The following is a 23,510-nucleotide window of genomic DNA, read 5'->3' as shown; positions in this document are numbered from 1 at the left end:
TGCACAAATTATATTTCCATGGAATTTATAAGCACGGCTGTTGTAAAGAAACTTTGATGTTGATGAACATATTTCCGCGATTCAAAAATGAAATGCGTAAACATAACGTAGCGTAACATAAATGAATGGATACGATTCTATATTTTTACTCTATTTATATCTTTTTTTTTGCAACCGGGAAAAAATGTGGAGTCACACTTTGGAGAGATATATTTCTGTCAGGAGGATTCGACGATGACACGTCGTTAGATCAAACGGTCAAGGCAATTCCTTTGTATGCATGGCTGACCATAAACCGCGCGACACTTATTTCTCCGTCAAAGAAGCAACGGTATCCGCGCATTGTACGTAAAATTGGAAGTTTATTGCGCAATTCCCCGTGCAACAGCACAGCGATATTTTCGACGAAACGCTCGGCGGACTGCAATGCGTTATTCCGCCACTCGGTATGTTTGGTACTTACGTCTTACGTCCCGTCGGGGCTTCTTTGCTTATTTCTATCCAGTCAGTCGCGCGGCATGTGTCGCGCATGAAAGATACTTATCCAAGTTAGATGCAACGCCGCGAAAGAGATCCCCGCGAATATCCACGGTAGGTCAATCTCTATTTCTGTGATTGACCGTAAGATGTTACGTCACTTTTATTACACCATAATTTCACCAGTAAAAATGTCGAAATTGTAAATCATGTAACTCCCATATGATGATTTTTAATAACACGGTTACCAATTGGATAGTAATTTTTTTAGTACGCGAAATAGCCATTCGTGCAAAATGTACATGTGAAAACAACGCAAAAATCTTGTATACATTTGCCTTTGATATGACATATCGAACGCCGCGGCGGTCTTATAGAAACGGCGATAATTACCACAAACTCGTGTAACAAAAAAATATTACAAAGCTTCTGCAGAGTAAAGCGGATATGTTCAATCACGTATAAAAACGGATATACATATAGAATCTTTGTAAATATCATTCTTTAATTTTAATCAGTATGACTTTCAAAAGGTAGTTTTTTGCTCTGAACTGAAACATAAAAGACATTTTCGATATTTTGCACCGTAATATACAAAGGAATTTATAATAAGCAAGTATACATGCTTCATACATGTGTAAAATATAGACTCGGATTTCTCCAATTTAAATGAAAAAGCAAACTCGCGTATTATCGCGAATTGACAAAACAAACAGCAATGTCATTTTCTAATGTGTAAGGGATTAACATGAAAATTTATAGTTGTTAGTCCATTATGATCCTCTTAATTAGTGTTACACATTGGAGAGTTTCCATGTAACTAATATTATAGCGATTAAAGTTAATTAAAAATTATATGTAACTCTAACAACAATCTATACCTTCAATACATATACCAAGCAGATGAAAGCACTGATTGTTAACAATAAACTAAGCGCATGAATTAATCGATACAAATATATGCGATTGACGCTCGCGACTATAATGTGACGGAAAGACGATTATAAAGCTAGTAAAGCTCATTAAAGCTCATAAAACTAAAGAGCTTGGAAACTATAATAACAATGTAGAACAAATTTGTAGCGATTTGTGTATCATGACATAGACCCAGTGAAAAAAAAATCAAAAAACGGACGAGAGACAAATATACACGAATAATCGTTTTTATCAGGTAGAGTGAGCTTTGTTGCTTTTTATTTGATTACAGTCGAAACTTTTGCCGAAGATATCCGATCTAGAACGTAATAAACGCGCGTCTTCCTGACGACGTAGACAAGCGGAATAAATTACTTTCTTCATTCCCGAACGTAGTTTTCGCTCCGAGTCCGAGTGACCTTCTTTCAGTTTATCTTCGGTACCGACTAGTCTAGTAGCCGCCGAGGTATCGATTATTTCTGCGTTCCAACCGAGTTGTTCAACGCAAAAAGGGAATGATCGTCCGTGAGGCACTGGGGAAACGAAGCCGGAAAAAAACAACCGCCGAGGAAGGAGTATCCATTAAGTAATTAATGTTACGGTAAACAAAGCGCGCACAAAGAATTGAAGCTCACTATATTAAGCGCGCATTCTTGCACAGCTTCTGACTTCATTTGTTTTAAAATGCAACCAATTAATACCTTTTTAATTTCGATCACACTTGTAACAAATTTTATATTTAAAGTAAATAAGGACAGTTACAGACTTACTTTTCTATTTTAGATACTAATTAATAAAAGGAAGGAATTTTTATTTAAAATAACACGTTTACATTCAAGATAGAAACGTAACATTAATTACATAGCAAATATTCCTTAGAAATTTCTTTAACTTCTTGATATTTTACGAAAAATTCTTCTTTAGAGAGAGATAATTTAATTTTTTTTTTTTTTTTTAATAAAACAATTATAGAAATAACTGTAAATTACAAAGTAGCTTTTCGGAGAACATTCGTTTTTTATAATTGAAAAACAAATACATTGATAACTGTTTCATGTAAAACATTTCTTTGTAGCAAGAATGAAGGCAGCGCTTTTCCTAAACATTTACAAGTCCATTCAGTAAGATAAACGTGGCGTGAAACCTCTCGCGTCTACTAAGTTTCGTCAACTGCGAATGAATTGGCGCATTGACTGGTTGCAACCCAGTTATTTAGAGTAGTAATCCGACTCTGCCTGGCGTATACCCGCGGACGGGTGTCAAGTGTGGTTAACCCAATTTTCCATTTCTACTTATATCACGGCGAAGCGATCTAGAAACTAGACAGGAAATGACCGAGTAAGTTAATTAAGCGAGACTCTGTTGGCGAGACGCGACCGCGAGCCGTAATTAACTCATTAACGTCTAGGATAAGGGAACAATGAGAGATCGGCGACCGTCGCCGTCTCCCAGACAGGATGAATTAGAGCGAGGAATAAAATTCGTCGTCGTCGTCGGTGCGCGTCGTCGCTCATCGCGATACCTTGACTCCGCGCGCGGCGTTGCTTTGATGCGAAATTAATCCATGCGCGCCCACGAGGTGAAATTATTCTCCGTTTTATGAAGCGCTTCCGCATTCGCTCCTCCGGAGCGCTTTGGATGATGGGAGCTTGCACTTTTGCTCGCACCGCCGATTCTCTCTCGCCACCGCCACGAAGCAGAGGAGATATGCGTCCGTAACGCGTCCGGCGCGGCGCGGCGCCTGACGCGAAAAAGAGACGAGAGTCGGCAGGACGATCCATCCTGGGGCATTGGGCGTGGCGAGGACCCCGGGTTCATATTTCGCACGTATATACCCGCCGCCGTTTCGGAAACGTCACAAACTGATGCTCGGACACGTGCAACATATCTCCGAGTAAAAAACCGCGGCTGATAAAGTCGTTGCAATATATAACTCGACTTTGTCTGGTCGTATGTACGACCTGGCACGCAATTTTTCACGTCGTAAAGAGCCCTAATTGAGATCCGCGCCGATGTTCGCTGCAGGATCCAATTAACGTGAGTTTACCTCAGTTTTTAATTAGGGAATTCCATGTAATGCGGCAAATTGTTTAAGTTTCATGGTACGCGACTCTTTTTCGGAACAGTTACAGATTAATTAAATTTCTAAATCGAAAATTATCATCCCTCGCTCTTTTCATCCCTGTTCCAGCTTTATTTATAGACTAATAATAAGAAATGTCTTTTATCCAATTTATAAATGTTAAATGTTTAATTAAAACTTACATTTTTTAATTTTCACGAATAGATATCTAATCGAGTCACATTTAAAAAATTTTTATATTACAAAAATTATATACCTATATGTCCAGTTTTGGAAAGTTATAGATTTTTTATGCAGTACTTAAATTCAAAAAATTATTTATCTAATTTACATAATTTACATCGATAATTAATTGATAAGATGTCCTAATTCGAATCTACTTTTGCAGAGTTTGTCAAAGAGATAAAAAATATCTGGGAACATTCTAAATATCGCTGTGCGCTTATCCGTCTCACGATTACGCTCGATGTATGTTATACTTTTCCAACTGCGGTTACTTTGAGAATACAATTTCACACGACTGCCGGATAAGCTGCAAAGAAGAACACTATCTCGAGGACGAAGCGTCTTATTCAACCGTGAACTCGCGAGACGATCGTCCCGATATATATCTCCCGCGTCCAATGATCAAGCAGTTAGGTGACTCTACTCTTTCTTAGACTGTCTTGAGAAGCGTCACTTGGTCGTTTTAGGAACTTGAAATTCGTGTCGCGAGCAGAGAATTTTAGAAAAGAGAGAAATAGATAGAGAGAGAGAGAGAGAGAGAGAGAGAGAGAGACTCCGTCTATCTTTCTGCGCTAGAGGGGAGATATTTATCTTGCTTCCACGAGTCGAGTGCAGCTCTCTTAAAATTATAGGCGACGCGAGAAAATTTGTTCCGTCGCGCATCTGTACGGTATTCCTGCGGCAACTCCGGCGAGCAGACCCGGAAATAAGCCGCGCGCATCTCCTTTATTGCTTCTACCGGCGCTCTTATCGCCTTAATTCCAAGCGTGCAGCGTTAAGGGCGTACTTGTTTCTCACGTTTACGCGCGAACTTCGCGACTTCGTCTTCGTTGCCCCGTTTTGAGCGGGACTTGACCAATTTATGATAATAATGTACGTCGCAGTAACATTACGTGTCTATTATGGGCGAACTGTTCTCCATCTTGAGTAAAAAAAAGCGGAATCTCTCAAAAACCATTATTGATCTTATTGATATTATTGATTAATTATCCTCTATGTACTACAATATTATATTAGAAAAGTACTATGAACACTACGATTTTCATATAATAAGAATGAAGCGTCTTTATGTTAAAGTTGATTAAAGAATTCTTGAGAAAAAAAAGCGATACTATGCTTTTTTGTGTAGCAAGAATAATCTAATGTAATACTGTGATGTCTTAATTTTCTTAACAAATCAAAGACTATGGCTAATAAAACTTGATAAAATTTATTAATAATTATATTAAAGAAAGAAGAAATTGCATATATATTATGTTATATTTAAATTTTTAAATAAATTTTTAATTCAGTTTTGATGTAGCTTTGTTACAAAAAGTTTTGTTATCTAATAATTTTTCAAATTTCGATTTAGCTTTAAAATGGAAAAATAATTTTATAAAAAGTACCGTTTCTCTAAAATCAAGTTACGGTCAAAATTAAGTTACATTGAAACAAAATAAAAATTTGGATTTTACTTGGAGATTACATATCACGTTAGCGTACGTCTTTCAAACAGGTATGCCACGGAAAATTAAATAATTCAAGAGAACAGAGTTCAAATTATATTGCTGTGAGCTTTTACAAATTTTAACGTAACAAGTACGGGAGAGGACATACCAGGTTTCTACCACGGATATGTCTTAAGGAAATATAACTGGAAATTTTTTTTCAAAAGGTATTTAATTAATGTCCTACATGAAAGTACTCGCCCACATGATGTTATTCAAGACAGGACGTTTTGGGATAATTCGTTGAAACAACGGACGTAATATAACAAAGGGAATAGAATTCTGCGCGTTTTTCCACGAACGTAGCAAGATGGCCAAGCTCGCGGAACAGACCGACATTGTGACAAAGTATTGCGCGGAGTACCGTCCTTCTTGTAGACCGGTCCAATAGAGAAATTCATCCGACTCAGCGCCAAAGGAGCCTCCCGAGACTCGCTAAAAGAAAAGGCATGACGTAACGCAGCCTCGCTGTAACTGACGCAGTGATTCTCTCCCTCGGGGCGACCTAAGAGTACATAACAACAGGAAGCTCGCTTATCTTCCTCCCCCCTCTGTCCCAACTTCTGCATCCGCTTCACTCAAAACCGACTCGCCAAGTTGGATCTTCGCTGAGGAAATCCCGTCGACAGATAGTAAGATCGCCAAAGGTATAACAAAACAGCAGATAATTAACAGGAGAAGATAAATTATTCTATTGAATGCGTATACTTAAAGTCCACTTAACTTCAACCGAGTCCTTTTAAAAAATCACCGAAGCAAAATCATAATTATTTAAGCAGATCTACTTCACAGTATTTGACAAAAGGAAAATAACTTTTCAAACTTTTATTTTTAAAAAGATGTAAAATCGTACATAAAAAATTGCTATTTAAAGCAATATCTAAATAAACTGTATTTAAGATATTTACTCACATTTCTTTTTAATTTTAAACAATATTAACAATATAATGCATTTGTATAGTCCAGTAACAATAAATATATGCCAGCTGCAATCCATTAAAATTTTTTTATATTCCATACAAAAATTTTCTTAGCTACAACGCTAAAGATTGTTCTTTATAATATTTTATAATGTTATTAAACAAGTACTCGCTCAAGTTTTATATGCAACTTAAAGGAACTACAAAGCAGTTATATTTGTCGAAAAACTTTTTGGGAATTTATTATAAAAAGAAATGAATTGAAACCGAGACTTGTCCTTTGCTTGAAAACAATTGAGCATCCGCACAATGTATAATTTCGGACTGAATCTCTAAAAAAGAGCTGTTTGATTTTTATTCTCAAAAACTAGAGTTTGCACAGACTTTTTAGAGGTTTAGTCCGAAATTATACATATTGTAAACATGCTCAATTTTTTTCAAGTCGATAAGCCTCTGTATTTGAGTTAGCATTGCAAAACGAAAAAAAATAAGAAACTGAGAAAAATGCGTGTAAAGTTTTTAATACATATTTTCAAGTATTAAGAACTAAAACTAAGTAAAAAAAATTTTTTGTTATAGTTTATGATCCAAATAAATTGTGTTAAAGGACAATTCTCGGTTTCAATTCATTTCTTTGTAATAAATTCTCCCAAAAAAGCTTCATTTTCGACCAATATGACTGCCTAGTCCCCTTAAGATTCGTCTTTCGCCAGCTAACAATAAATGCCGCGTTTATTTTACTCTTGTGTTTCTTCTAATCAAGCCAAGCAACCGTTGCTATCACAATCGAAGTCAAGTGACTATCAAGAATCTTTTCATAGAGTCAATAGCGAATCATAAAACCGAAAATCGAAGGGAATTAAATCGGTGAAAAGGAACTCAGCCGCACACAGTAATACCGACAATGCCCCACGTTATTTTTATTACTTTTGTAAGTCTTTTCGAGATGGTGAAAGCACTCTGTAAAGCAGGAACGCGTTAACTGCCAAGCACTGACAAGTAGAAGTCTCTCCGGCAACGTGTGGCCGCAATAAAGCATTTAATCGACTCACGCAACCGTGCTTTATTGATTATCCGATTTCAATACACTGCCCGGTATCATCTACTGATTGAATTGAACTGGTAGCATGAAGTAACGTAATATCAGATATGCGTACATCTTCGTCGTATTGTGTCTAAGTGTTGAACGATTGAAAGCTACTTTTGGTACCTACAATTAATATTATAATGATAAAATAAAAAAATAGGAAAGATTAAATTTTGGATTATAATCAAAATGGGTGAATAAATTTTAAGAATAAATAAAAAATTCTTATTATAGGTTGCAAAATGTTATTCTTGTTATATATATGTGGTAGCGCGGCATAATTCTTATTGAGCAAATAAAGAACATTTTATGTTATCATATTGAGGCACGATATTTCGCGAAAAAAATTTCATGCGATCAAATAGCATGGTTCCAATAGTTTCTTGTATGCGAAGATTTGCGTCATTCATTTAACGAGGCCGCGGAATTGATACGTTCTCGGCATTTTGCATTTTCTTGATGAAAAACAAATATTGGAGCAGAGCGTAACCATCGAGGATATTGATTATCGAGCATATCGAATTGCTGGACGCGTTTTTCATCAGTGCATCGTCCTTCGTTGTTTCATCATTATAAATTGAGAGAATCCACATCTCGATAGCGCGTGTCTGGTGAATAATTGCTTTCGCTGCCGTGTATTGAGATTTACTGTACCTTAGCAAGTATATATTGATCGATTAAAATCTTACATATTTGAATCTATTTGACAAATATTATTTATAACAGTACATCTCCGTTATCAACATATCTGCTACTCGCGTAATAGAATTTCTGACTACATATGTTTAGAAGCTGCAGATTTAGAAAATATCTGTAAATATAAAAATAAAGTTTTTTTTTAAGGTATCCTTAAAAAAGCACTTAAAATCGCAATCACTTTTATTGATTGTCATACAAAAATAAAAGATTAATATTTATCATAATCAGAATGATGATTTATTACAATCTGTGATGATAAACGAAAGTTTATTACAGTCATATATTTTAAAATCTTTCGCTAGAAAATTAATGATTATAAATTTGTTTCTTGTATATTTTTGTATTAGGTACAAGTTCAAATATTTCGCAAGATTTCAAAACTACATATAATCACGCATCATATTTATCTACGAAGATGTAAAAAAAAAAGAGAGAAACGGGCGGCAATTGCGAGTCTTGCTTTTTGTATTCACATCTTTTGTCTCACAATTCAGAAACCATGTCAGATCCATGGCGTTCATTCGTAACTCTCGTTCCGTACGCGAGAAGATTAAAAATTCCGAGACTGTGCTCTCTCGCCGTTGTGTGTTTTGAGACGGTACGGCGTCTTTTTCAACTCTTCCCGCAATCTCCTCCCGCAGGAGGCTGACTATCGTACGAGCCATCTCTCGAAACCTTATCTGGAGCGATGGTGACGGTCGACTGAAGTACCGCAAGGAGTGGCCTCTTTGCGGGAGAAGAAGAAAAAAAAGAGCAAACGGAAGACGTTTCCTCGTCTTACGTTATACTGTTTGATTTTTTCGAGAGTGCATCTCTCAAAATCGAGAATTATATCGAGAGAGAGAAAGAAGTTCGAACACGGAAAATCATTTGAAGCAACGCGCAACGTAGCGATTTCTTATTGTTAATAAATTTTATATTGCAATCAATATCGTAAAAACTATTTGTGATTGGATACACAATCACAATTATATCTTCTTCCTTTATCTTAATCCGTTGTAAAATTAAATTATTTTCGGTAAATGAAATTCGTGATAAGATTTATGATAGGGTAAACTCGGGTAAGATGGCCATAGTTTTTTAAAATGCAATAAACATACATTTATTTTTGTTATATTTTAACAGTGTTTGGTATATTCCTTCACTGAAGCTTAAAGTACGTAAAACTGTCGAAATTAAGAAGAAAACACTTAACATAAATTTTATATTATCAAAGTATTACAACGTATGCATTGGCCATCTTATCTGACTTTTAAGGAAAAGATGGCCATAGCAGAAAAGATAACCATAGTATTTTTAAATAAATAGTGAAAAATAGAAATACAAATTATAGGTCAAATTATTACAATTTACATAGCTTAATTATGTGTGTAACGTTGATTACGGCAGTTTAACTATAATTTATTTAATGTTATAGCAGCTTTTAGCGGACACATGAAAAACTTTGCAGGCAGTCGAAAGTAAAAATATGATATAATATTCACAATATTGTTATTTTGAATAGTGTACGCACATAAACTACTGTAAATATCGATTATCTTTGAGAATGACTACAAAAATGCACTGTTTAACCATTATTGGAGAAATTACAGCCATGGGCCATCTTTTCCGTATGGCCATCATAAGAGTTTACCCTACTTTAATAAATTTTGATAATTAGATTCTTCGATTCGTAATTCCGTAAAATTGATATCAAAATCAATATGCTATGTTGCTTCATATTTGCATTTCGCGAAAAATTACGTTAAAAAAGTTAGAATGTTATGCTAAATTATTTTCAAAAGAGTCTCACATATTCTGTACATTCTGTAATGTTGGGGTTTTGCGTGATTAATACAATGAAAAGTCACAAAGTTCTTATCACACAACAACTCATAAAAATTTCATAATACATACTCGCAATTTGTAACTTGCCGAAATTGATCGGTAAATTATTCTGTGCGCTGTGTGCGCATATATAATATACATTAACCCTTGGTATTGGATGAATATCTATACCTCGGGTTATCCGTTAACACAACGTGATTGCTGCAATATCTATAACCATCAACGTAATTGAGAGAGAAATAGCTTAGAATCGGTATAAACGCGATAGGATAACTAATTTAGAATGACAATCATTACGCAATTGCATAGTAATGATAGCATTAATAACAAATAATGCCATATTCGTAATTATCGTATTAATCGTCAATCGTGCGGCAATAATGATAAATAATGCAAATACGAGCATGGTTCATTGAAGCGAATGCTGTTGTCAAGCTAGGGCACGTTCCCAAAAAACCTTTTCATATTTTTTTCGATAAAATAGAACGTTACTTCCATTACTGATGATAACGTAACAATCAGACTACAATGGATTAATTTAGTTTGAAGATTGACGCTTTATATAAATTATAAAACATATTATAAATTTCTATGTTTACACGTGTGCGTAATATTATAAAAATAAAATAGAAAACATGTAGAATGCATGTGTGAATACGTGTGACACGAAAGAAATTGCCTTTTAAATAATAAACACTCACAAATCATATCCTCAAAAAAATCATTAAATATAGTGCATGCCACAAAATGCACATGCACATAAATTTCTAAACGAGCATCGTCCGCGACCGATCGAATAAGCGTTTAAGTTCCATGTCGAAAGAGTCACAGAAAATTTCTTAAGCGACTTTAGTTACGATTCTCGGAGTAGGTAATCTCGGGTAAGAGCCGGGTTGTTGGCCAACACGATGAAAACGGTAAGCCTTTAAGGGGTTGAGAGGTGACAAAATGCGAGTAATCGGCGTCGAGACGCCGAAATGATGCTACAATATTTCGAGGCGTTTCACGGTTATTTCTTTGTAATATCGTAAAGCTATCCAATGGCAGGGTGTATTGTGCGATATACGATGACGCTGCTGAACGCTTATTACTATAGTAAACTGTTGCTACGAAGAAATAGTGTGGTCATAATGCCGATCAAATCGACGCATTAAGACATATTTATTGTATACATTTATATATATACACATATATTTTATATGTGTGTATGTTGGTATATATATAAAATAGTACTTTATATGTGCGTTCGAAAATTTGTATTGCAATATGATATAACTATTCGAGAAATAAATTTTCTGATACATTACTAATCAACCCAACATTTGGAAGTATATCTGACTATAATATAATAATAATAATTAATAATAATAGTTTTTTTGAAGTGCAAGAGATATAGATGTTCTACACGAAGACAAATGTGATAGAGAACAACACTTCAAAAGATGAAGCATCAGCAATGATGCTGCATATAAGCCTAGACTTTTAATATAATCGAATTAATATAACAATAAATACTCTTAATATGATCTAATTAGTATAAGAATAAAATTGTACTGAAATAAATCTATATAATCCAAAAGAAAATTACAATTGTTTATTAAAAATTACCATATAACTCGCATTTCCGTCAACACTCGCCCTTCTCCATTTCATTGTTCGATAAAGTCGCAGACGCGAAAAGAGAGATGCAATCGTCACCAACGGGGACGGGGACAGAAATGAAATTCACAGGACGATACAGCTATACGAGAGCAACGCGGGCATAAAGGGCACTTTCGCTAAATTATGCATAGAGCATGAAAAATTCCCATGGCGAGTCCGGATCCCGACTTCCACGGGCTGCATAAGGAGATTCGCATTATCGTGCATGTTGAATGACGGGCAGCGAGAGGGAGAAACCCGAAGGGTGGCCAAGAGGCCGGAGAGCAGCCGGTAGTAGTATGAAATTTTAAAAGTAGTACACGACGAAAAGCATGTCCGGAATCGGAACCGTTCTGCTTCCGAAGAGCATCGCGAGTGAGCGAGTGAGTTTTCGCGCGAAGTGATCTGCAGAATTTCACATTAATATATTATGTGCTTTTGACGTTTGTCTTTCTTTCACCAATTACATCTCGACAGACTGCATTAGAAAATTCTAATTAAAAATTTTCGTTTGGATTTCTGCTTTTGCTGCTTGGCCCAATCTTATTTAATCTATTTTTTTTTACAAACCAGCAAAAATTTGAAATAAAAATTGAGATGTTTCTGCAGCAAAATTTTTGACATACCTTGAGATCTTCTCTTGTAGCTTAAATTCTATCAGCGTTCAACATTTCCTTTATAAAAGTTTGAGAATAAGTGACATCTTACGGAAAAAATTGTTTTGTTTCAGGCCGTTGCTAAAACAAATCAAGAATTCTGCGGAGTCGCATATCGTGCTCGACTGTTCCACCGAGAGGATCTACGACGTGCTGAAACAAGCGCAACAGATTGGAATGATGAGCGACTATCACAGCTACCTTATCACGTCACTGGTAGGTACCCCCAAGATTAAATGCGATTAACAATCGACTTCCCGTCCGTCATAGGCCACGGAGTAATCCGGAGTAGACACGTAAGAGTCGCGAAATTGCATCAGGCGCGTTGCTTGTAAGACTAATTCTCGCAATCTTCATCGTCTGAGCCACCTGCGGCTCTCTCCCTGTCTTCGGTGCCTCCCTGTCAAGAAAGCTGCGCCGAAGGAGTTGGCGCTTTCCCACGAAGACTCAAGATCGATAACTTTATTCCCGGAATATTTGAACCTCTCGTAAATTACCACTAAAAAGACAAGGGATCGCTCACCGTACGAACGGTTCAAAGATTGCCATCCGCCGTCAGTGAGAGAGATCCGCCGTGATATACAGCGAAACGTAAAATGCAGCTCAACGTGACGTTGAATAACGTTCGCGGTATTATTTTGTGATAGTAGCAAATTTGCCCGATTATTTATTATTTTAAAGATAATAATTTATTCTGTCACGCTATGAAGTCGCGAAGCAATATGATAGATTCTATTGATATACAGCGAATAAATCATTATTTAGGATAAGGGTAAAAATGATATATTTCAATTTTTTTAAATAACACATTTAATAGTAATTTTATAAAATATTAAAATTAAGGATCTGTTAAAAATTATTAAGACATCAAAATATATTTTCGAGCTACAAAAAGCCCCTTAGATTGACGTTAAATGTTAAAAAGGGACATCGACTCTATAAGACCGATAACGCAAATAAGATTCAATAAATTATGTCTTTTTTTTATATCAGATTAGAATACAGTTCCAAGGGAAGAGAATAATTTTCGTGAATAACTAATTTAATCGCGAGAAAAGGGGTTATCGCGAGATCTCGAGTATGGAATGTAATTTTTAATTGCAATACAAGGAGTAAAGTTTTTAAATTTTGCTTTACACGCTCCGCGTCTGCAAGCTCATTGCGAGCATGATGAAAACGTTACGCAGGTGCAAACGCGCAATGTGACTCTTGAATGAGTAAAAAGCGAAAACGTCGGTCTGCTGCAGTTAAAATTGGAAGCTGTCTCAGGATAATTAGTAATTTACAGCCGTCTCGACAGTGCGAGTTGAAGGCAGGCGTCACGTCAGTCGGGGACGCTATGAGAAGCGCGTCGTCGCGCCGACGACGCCGACGACGCGACGCGACGCGACTCGACATCCGCGACGGCAATAAGTGATAAAAAATAAATAGGGCTTTAAACGGACACGCTATATAACCGCGAGCGACGCAATTTATCTCGGTACTTTTCCCCCTTCCCCTTACTAGATTTCAATTTAGATCCATTAAAATGTAAATCAGCGAGGGTATTTGTTCGAGCTCGGAAGAATCGAGCTACGTTCTTTTTTCCCCCGGGCTTCTTTCCGTTGACTCTGTACTGACGATGGTCGGTTTGTTTTACGGGAAAAACACCGATTAATACCGATGGCGACTGTACATCGATCGCGCGCCGATATTGGTCAATTCCAGTTTAACGGTGTCACAAACGATGAATCCTAAATTAATCGTAAAATTTCTTCCATTATTTTGCTTTATTTCACTGACGCGGATAAGTGCAAAATCACTTGCATCTTCAATGAACCAGTAAAAATTGATACATTATCCGTTTAATATTTATCAACAGTAACTTGAGGAAGATTAATGAGGTTGGCTATGTGCGTATATGTATATAAATTTTCATTAATAATATATAATCGTCCCTAATGGTTCCCCTGTAAAATTTGCATCGTTTAACTTAGCTATCAGCTTAAACTATTAATTTATAAACTGTGCGTGGGATGTTTACTCTTAATATTAATTATTACAAACGAAAGAAAAATCTCGAAAATAAATGGAGCGGAGCTATTAAAAAAAAAAAAAAGAATTTTAACCGAGTGTAAACGAAACGTTATCTAATATAATGGGAAAGCAAATGATAAATTATTAGTTGGGAGAGGTGTGACCAGATTGCTCGACACGATAAAGCTCGGCGAAATGAAAAGGATAGGAAGCTGCTTAATAATTGCTTAATGCCGCGACCGATCTCCATCGCACCGGGGGAATTTAACGGTGTGCCCCGCTCGATTCCCGAGACGATATGTCTCGCGTTGGAGACTATTTATTTTCACTTACGCCGGTCAGTCGTCAAGGCTCTCGGAGGGAAAAATTGGCCATCATCCATCAACCTGACCTTTCCGCGGCACAGGATCGGGGAAGCACGGCTGTGTTACACGCGGTCGGATATAGGTATAACACACACCGTAGCCCAGAGCGCCCTTTCCCTCGGCGGATACCGGGTAAGAGCATTAATGAATCCTGCTCGGTCACTCCGGCTTGGCTTTCGACGAATTGCCTTTCATTGAATTAAGTTCGCCTCATAAAACAGTGATTTCGCAATGAAATTATGGGAGTCTGTTCTCTCGCGCGGGTCCCACGGTGGAGAACTGAGACCATATACGAATTTTGCTTTCAGCATTCTGCTTCTACGAATTTATGGGTGGCGTCGACGCGTACACCCCCAGTCCCCGCGCGATCATTACGGTTATTATGCCTGTTACGGTTACGATGATTGTTATAGTCGTTATAGTCTTGGCCGCCATTAAAGTGCTTATTACGGACATCCATCGCTTAGGATGATACGCCCTTGAATTTTCACGCTACACTTTGGAGCTCTTGAGCTCGTCCCGGGAATATCCTATTCCGCGCTGAAATAGAATACTTCTCAAGCAAAATTCCGTTCAAATAAAACGGCTTTCAACACGGCCTTTAATCAGAAAACTGTGAAAATCTCGAAAATCGCTTAAAGAAGTTAATTAGATGGCTACGAAATCCTGAAAGCCTTTAAAGAAATCACGTTTACTTTAAAAGAAATTTATACATTTATTTATTAACCCACCAAATTAGCAAAGTATTTAATTAATTATTAAGTACGAAGATGTAATCTGATATTATTAGACGAAACTAAACGTTAAATGTAAAATTCGAACTAAAGATGTTAATTTAAACTAAACTGAGATTTAATCACGGTAATTACGTATTTTTCACTATTTAATGTTTTTACTAAAAACGGAACAACTATTATCAATTTCTAATATGTATTTCAATCTGCACAATGTGAGCAAAGTTAATAGAATTTTTACAATAAAAAAATATTTTTCCATCATATGTATTCTTTCTTCAAAAAATAAAATAGCTAACGCAAAATTAGCAAAAGAATTCTTATCGGTACATAATTGAAGGGTAAAAAATTACAGGGAGAAAAAATCAAAGTCCACTTTGTGTCGAAATTAATCTGTTCATGCTATCTTGTGACATTTTCAAAGAACTTTTATGATTCTTATCTGTTTTGATCAAGAACAATAACAATTCGTTGGAAATAAGGTCGAAAGATGTATCGTGCTGGGGAAAAACAATAGTCCACGCGCTTGTAAGGGTAAGAACCATCCAACATAAAATGTAAACACTAACAATAAATAAACACTACACTGTTGGAAAATTTGTGTTAAATATAACATAAATCACATGTCCAAAACGGTCCACTCAAATTTTTGTGTTAATTTAACATAATATGGATGTGTTAAGTGGTAACACTGATATTATGTTAAAATATTTCAACAGAAAGGAAATGTAATTCTGATCGTAATTTGAAGTTAATTATGTGTACAATTAACATAACTTTTATGTTGAAGTTGAGATTGTAAGATAAAATCAACACTATTTCTGTAAATTTTTATTCCTACTTCTTTTATAGAGTAAAATCAACATTCTTTTTCTGTAAATTTTAACACATTTAATAAATACGTTCAAATTGTGTTACTTTAACATATTTTTTAAGTTATTTTAATTATTTTACACTTTGAATTTGTAAAATTCAATTAACATAGCAGGCATATGTTAAATCTACACACGTATGTGTTGATTATTTTACACAAAAATTTCAACAAGGACTTTTTTTAACACACAAGACCTCTGTTTTCAACAGTGTAGTGAACAATAAGTAAATGTACTATGCATATTCCGATATTCATTGCTAGTACTCTCAATAGCTTCCTAAGATATCTGAGGTCTCGAAACTTAAAATTGTTGTTTCCCTCGAAATTACTCCGGATGGACATTGAGCATCGTTTTTCCCCTGTACTCTTCAACTGTCACCGCAATCGTATAATTATAATCGACTGCAAAAATTAAATATTTAAAATACCGCTGCAAAATATTTTCTTTCACTGATTCGCCATGTTTGTACGGCGCCATAGTACACATCGATGTACAAAAACTGAACATCTGTCAAACGATGATGCTTTCCGCGCCCACATAGATTCGCTGGCTGTTCCCGTTTCACAACAACAAGTTTACGAGCCAACGAAATTCCGTGATAGACTCCGTAACAACCACGCATGGACGCAGTGTTGTGTGAAAAGCGATATTCTTGCCGGGATCTATCATATGCCGCGAGCACGATGATAACGCACTCAGAAAAAAAGCCATTCTCTTTGTTACTCGCCCGTATGTTAGTCTTGTTGATAAACAAAAATCCGATAGTACATGTATATTTATACATATACAATAGCTTTGGTTCCGTATCGAGACGGACACGCGAGGAGAGTAATCTATTTTCCAATGTAACATAGACGAAAACTATCCGAAAAAAGACGTGCCACGATCATCGTCGAATCGAGTAACTGATGCGATCGGTAAACTATATATGAAGGCTAATGAAGGGTAAATAACAAAGCTTCTCTTCTACGGGTATTAATTTAACTCTTAAAGGCTACTTGGGTTCATATTTGGACCTATAGAGTCTATTTCAAACGCTCATTCGTGTTGCTAAAATTGCACCTTCAAAAATCGACGTTTTTTAACAATTTAATATTAATTATTGACAAATTTTTCAATTCTATTATATTCTTCAATCTTTCCTACCTTTATTTCACATATATATATTTTTTTAATTTGATTGATTAGACCCTGCAGAATTATACGCGAAAGTTGCGAGGACCATATATGGACAGCGTAGCCTCAAGTGGTCGAGACTTGAAGTGTAGCCTTTAAGGGTAGAGATTTAGTTACCGCGTAATCCTCGGCGCGCATAATGCGAAAGGAATTTCGCGCGTTTGAAGCAGCGTGTTAATAAAATGTTGCATGCGAGAGACATAAATCGCCACACTGAAAAAGGTTGCACGAGTGGGTGCACGCAACAACAGCACTCGCCATCGTATCCTCACAGGCACTTTCGAGTTTTCATCGCCGTTGTTCCCTCGCTTTATCAGTTATTCCTGCGATGACAATAATCGGTGCATACGTACAATATTACATTGTGTATATTAAATGCACATCTCGAGTGAAGTAATTGGAATTGATGAGCAAATGGGGTAACATAATGATTTTCCAATGATAAAATGAGCAGCAACTTTAAACTCGTTAAAAAGTGTATATATGTGTGTGTGTGTGTGTGTGTGAGTGAATAAACGGATTTAAATAAATAACCATTAATTTTATCATCGGAAAGTGTTCTTCGCATTATACTCAAAGGTATTCATTAACATTATATATTATTTATTTATGTTTATATTTATTGAACCCATATCTATAACAATTATAATCCATATATCATTCATATATCATTATATACACATGTTTATATATCATTTTCTTGTTTATCTGTTATTGCTTCTGCAAACACCAATAGTATCATGAATAATTAATGTGTTTGAATAATTCAAAGTCTTCTATATGTACATATAACAAATTCGATAACAGCAGTTTTTTAACAAAGATTTTAGTATATTCTATTATTGAACTATTTAGTATATATTCTATTTATTATTTACTAGATTTTACTGTTTTGGTATTTACTATATTTTTTTTATTATTATTTAATATTTAATACTAAGTATATTGATTAATTATGTCCATTTCTATCAATGCAGATTAATTTAATCTCGGTTTAGCTTATATACTTTTTATCTTTTCCTAGTTTTAAAATTTCCTAGTTTTTAAATCTACATTGGTAGAAATGGATATAAATCTTATGTTAAGTTTGTGTGTTTGCGAAAATTTTTTTGATCTCTTATTTATTCCAAAATAATTATTGATACTATAATTTTATTTCTAAAAAGTCGATTCTACGTACGTTGATATTTTACTTCATTAAGCGTGGGTGCAAATTTTGAACTTACTGATCTTCATAATCTTCTAACTTGCGCTACCAAATGATTCCTTTTATGGTCTCCATCTTCGTGTTGCCTCCCGAGAGATTCGGTAATCGTGTTGCGCAACGATCACCAAAGGTGTGATAAAGGACAGAACGGGATTAAGGACGAGGGAAATTCGTGGACGTAACGGAGAATGCAGTTTCATCGACCGCGCGTTATTGCGCGGACGGCAAGCGATATCGTCGCCGCGTTGCGACGTGTATCTTGAAAGAGTGCAAACCGGATGTAGCTCGAGGCGAGACGATGATCAATCGCTGCGCGGCGGTCAATCGATTCGCGTGACATCGCAGGAACGTATACGATGTCGTCAACTGTGTCCACCTACTTGGCGAAGAGGGAGGGAGATCGGGAACACGGACTTATCCATCATGCTCCGGATGCGGGACAAAGGATAATAAATGGCCGCGACGCGATCCCTCGCGAGTATTTGAAAAGATGGACCGGGATGGACGCGCCTTCGAGCTGCACGCGACTTTAAATCACGTCGGCCCACAAGCGTCACCGCGCGATACAGATACCGGCCTCTGAGAGCAGATGCTTCGTGCTTGAGTTATCTCCACTCCTGTCGATACCTACTGAATACTATCATGAAGAATACAAATTCAAACGTCCTTCCTGCCTCAGATGCCAATCGCGGCGAATATAAATGGCGATGCGTTTCATACCCAATATTATATATTTCATAGTAATTCTGAAAGAGAGAAATGTACACGAGGAATGATCGATCCAGTTCGTCAGGCCGACGATTGCTGTATCGAAAGTTTTGTTTTAATACTTTAACGTATTTTACTATGGCTATCTAATCGAGAATCAATACCAGTACACATAAAATGTACTTCTATTTTCTTCAACTCGCATATCCGGTTCGAATTACAAGTCAAATATCGAAAATTATATGCATAATTTGAGAAAAACATACTGAATCTCTTTTTATTCATTTTATAGTACATTTAACAATTATAGAAATAAATCCTCTTTTTAATGAAAATATTAATGAAAATATCATTAATCGTAATTTAATTAAATCTTCAATGCTCAATATTTTGATCATTAAAATTAATAAATTAATAAACTCGAATTAAAATCTAGAGCTAAATATTTATACTGATATAATTATATGTTTATTTCTATTACATGTATTTATTTGAACAATGTAAATGCGATTTTTCAACACAATATATTTTACATTATACACAAAAGCGTGTGACTCTTTCCACGTTAGAATTATTTGTTATCTCGCTCCTCTTACGCTTGTCAATACAAAATCCATTAACTGAAAGGCGTTCGCAAATCGCTTGCGCTGCTTTTATGACTTCTTCATCCAATATAAAACATCGACCTTTCGATTTTCCTTTGATTGCTGGGAATAGTCAGAAATCGTGGAGAGCGAAGGACGATACGGTCGACCGGAGAACAACCTGGATGCTTTTTTCTTCTTCTAACAAGTCGGACACGAGATTTTTGCAGCGTGAAAAAACTGACAGACCTGAACTATTATAGGAAACAAAACATCAAATCTCTGGAGTCGAACGGAAATCGCCCAGCTTTACTAGGTTCGACATCTGTGATTCGCGGGATCCTATACGTAATCTGAAACAAGTCGTGGAACGTCCAGAAAATCTAACGTCACATTGGCTTTACCATGTGAATCCGATTGAGATTTATCTTATATGGTTAAATCACGGTCAATTAAATCATAAAATGGAACTTCCAACGGAAGTTTTACCTTACCAACTCGATTTGAAACATAATTCCTGCTTCTTCCAGAAAATATTTAGATTTTATTATTTGCATGCTCGATATTGGGAAAGAGAGAGATTTTTAATTCGTAAAAATATAGAATTATTATTTTTAGTATTTTTACACCGTCGTTTTCTATAACATTCATTAATACGTTACGATAACATTTGTGAGACCGAATAATATTCAAGCAATCGATAGAAAAAATATCTAAGGTAATTTCTAAAAATTGAATACAAGTGGTCACTCATAAAGTCTATCAAATGCGATAACACAGAAAGAGACTATATATTCCACAGAGTACCTAGACTGCAGCTGATATGAAATTTTATAATCTAGAAGCATGTAACTAATGAGAATTCACGTCACGATCAATCCGAATTCTTTTCAGGACTTGCATACCGTCGACTTAGAAGAATTCAAGCACGGCGGGACCAATATCACTGCCTTTCGATTAGTGGACCCGGAGAAGCCGGAAATCCAGAAGGTAATTCAGGACTGGATCTACGGTGAGAAGCGCTACAATCGCGAGCTCGACATGGGACAGAACACTAACAAGGTAAGATGCATCTCACATGGAAGTTAACGATAACCGGAAACGGATTGCCGTATAGGAGAGAGCAGGCCACTATACGGCGTCATATTGAAGTCGTTTATTTTACCGATGTCGATATTTCGCTCTCAAAGTTCGTCTCGGGTATAAAGTATATAAATATATAAATAATACCCGACGCGAGATATACGGCGTCGCAAAGTATAAGCGTACGATGTTATGTAATGCAAATGCAAAGATCGTTTCACGGCGAAATATGTTCCCGTCCTTAAAGCGGCCGCGCGCCGTCTCACGTAATAACACTCTAATTTCGCATTCTTCGCGCAAGCCCGCTTGACGGCCGCATCGATCTACTTCTTCTCCGGTTCTTTCGCTCTCGCGAAAGACTTAGCGCGAGCCGGCTCGCGCTCTTTGACATGGCCGAGAATAACGGGGGCGAATGTAATAATTGGGTATTACCCCCATTTGGAACTTGACTACCGCCCGTGAGGAAATTGAATTCCCTGTGACACGTGCCGATTCTCATAAGAATGCAAATACCGCAAAAGACCTGAACGACTGTCGCGTCGTCCCGTTCTCGATTCCGTTGAACGAACTCGCTAGCCATTAGTACTATGTGTGACGCGAGAAAATCAAAATCTTTGTGATTATACAGGCATGCACAATACTACTTTATCACTAAATTATCTATGTTTCTTCTCTAATGAATCGAAGGCCAAGATAAAGTATAACTATATGTCAAGCTAATCACAATATTCGGATTATTAAAAATAGGACAGTATATTAGCAAGATAATGCCCCCAATAAATTATCGCGTTTAATTTTACATGAATTAGCTTTTAATGTACGGCTTACCAAAATGTCATTTAATAGACACGGGAAAAACATTACAAATTAAAGCCGACCAAATTTTTGTTAGAAATAAATTGATCCGTTAAGAAAGTAGAAACTGCATCTTTACTATATTTAGTATTATATTTGCGTGAAATTATGTAAGCATTATAAGAATACACAGACATGAACTTATATGAATATAACTGTTTTCTGTATATGTCTTGAGCTTTGGAGCGAAGATATTCAAATCCGAGAGTAGTAAAATTCCTGAAAGCTTTCGAATCTATCTACTTGGAGTTTTTGTTACTTTCCATCTGAGATTTTTTTTCCAATAAGGATAGAAAAATTTATCGATCAATATTATTCTATATTTCAAACTATATATATAAAGTAATTAATAAACTACACAGTTGGAATATTTGTGTTAAACATAACATAAATCACATGCAATATAAAACACATGTTTCAAACGGTCCACTATTTTTGTTAATTTAATATAGTTTTTAAATTATTTTAACAATTTTATATTTGTTAAGTTCAATTAACATAGCAGACATTTGTTAAATCTATACACATATGTGAATTGATTACTTTACACAAAAACTTTAAGCAGCATATTTTTTTCACAAAAGTATAAAAATTTACCAGTGTACATATATATATAAATATAAAGTACGTACATACATCTAGCACGCGCGTGTTTATGCGTCCCAATTCTCTTTATTGTAAATCTCTTGTATACCTGTGACATACTCCGCGTAAAAGATTCATCTAACAATAGGAATTATTTATTATAAGACAAAAAATTACATCTATATCAAATTCTCAGGTGATTTCAGTTTAAAATATTAAATCTATAAATAATAAAGATAAAACACTTTCTAAGACTGATTGCTTGAAATAAGTGCAAATCTTGAAATATTTGTAAAATAATAATGTTACTAAACTAAAGCAATAATGTACACATCTCTGTATTATTATATTAACAAGCAGCATCAAGCTAGAATACTATTTTATTGTTATATTATACACCGCAACTGTAATATTATATTACGCAAGTTTATATCCGTACAGCGTAATGTTAGTAATGTTAATATGTACGGCGAAACTACAAGCAAGTTGCTCTTCAATTCCACATCACATAACTACCTTCTCGGTTCTCGGAAACCGCAAACACCTCTCCGTTTTTATGCGCGCGCCTCGAATTTGAAGAGGCCAGGTCAGATAGAACGTAGTCCATGCGTAAACATGATTTCCGTGTTAGTTTCGCTGCGGGTGCAGTTCGCGTACTACTTCCTTTACTTCCGTAAGCCGATTTCAAAATACAATCCATATACGAAGGCGAGAAACGTCGCGCGCGCGACTCGCAGCGTAGGAAATTACGTGTGCAGTTTACCTACTTCTGTGCCGAACACACTCTGTACACGGCGCGGCGTAATGAAACGACGGCAAATTAATCGGTATATACGTACATAGACGGCGTACATGAAAGTACACACGAGTTTGCAGGTACTTCCATTAGGTGTCGACATTTTATTGGATGTATCGATTAAGTCGATATATCGACGTCCTGTATGGCGTTACAGCGATAAGATTTAACGTCAACAGCGTCAGAATCTATACGAAATATAATAATTCATCAGATTTTCACATAGGACATGTACAACTTTGCTAAAAATTGTTAAAAGATTTATTATCGTCATATTATTATCACCCATCGCAATGTTTAATCCTCTCAATCTATGATATTAATTAAATCCTCTAAATAATGTTTGGAAAACTTACTTTTCGTACAATATAATAATGCATTACAGTGAATAGAAATTCATTAGTATTGAGTGACACGCGTACATAGATTCAAAGACAAATCGATTCAGAGACTAATCGCTTGTTTTTTGCTTAACGACTCGTTGATTGAGCGTCACTCAATTAATG

The 23,510-nt window shown here is 35.8% G+C and overlaps 1 protein-coding gene across 5 annotated transcripts in view; it reads left to right on the top strand.

Annotated features, from left to right (window-relative positions):
• The window catches only part of Kair1d (Kainate-type ionotropic glutamate receptor subunit 1D), a 233,017-nt gene that overhangs the window by 186,599 nt on the left and 22,908 nt on the right, over window positions 1–23,510 (top strand). For all 5 annotated transcript variants that reach the window (XM_071772582.1, XM_071772581.1, XM_071772584.1 and 2 more), the window contains 2 exons: window positions 12,095–12,236; window positions 20,580–20,747. In XM_071772582.1, the coding sequence (XP_071628683.1) occupies window positions 12,095–12,236; window positions 20,580–20,747 (310 nt within the window). The remainder of the gene's footprint in view (window positions 1–12,094; window positions 12,237–20,579; window positions 20,748–23,510) is intronic.

Source organism: Temnothorax longispinosus, chromosome 3 (genome assembly GCF_030848805.1).
Source record: "Temnothorax longispinosus isolate EJ_2023e chromosome 3, Tlon_JGU_v1, whole genome shotgun sequence".
Taxonomy (NCBI): domain Eukaryota; kingdom Metazoa; phylum Arthropoda; class Insecta; order Hymenoptera; family Formicidae; genus Temnothorax; species Temnothorax longispinosus.
The sequence above is the reverse complement of the archived record's forward strand: the minus strand, read 5'-3'. Positions and strand labels throughout refer to the sequence as shown.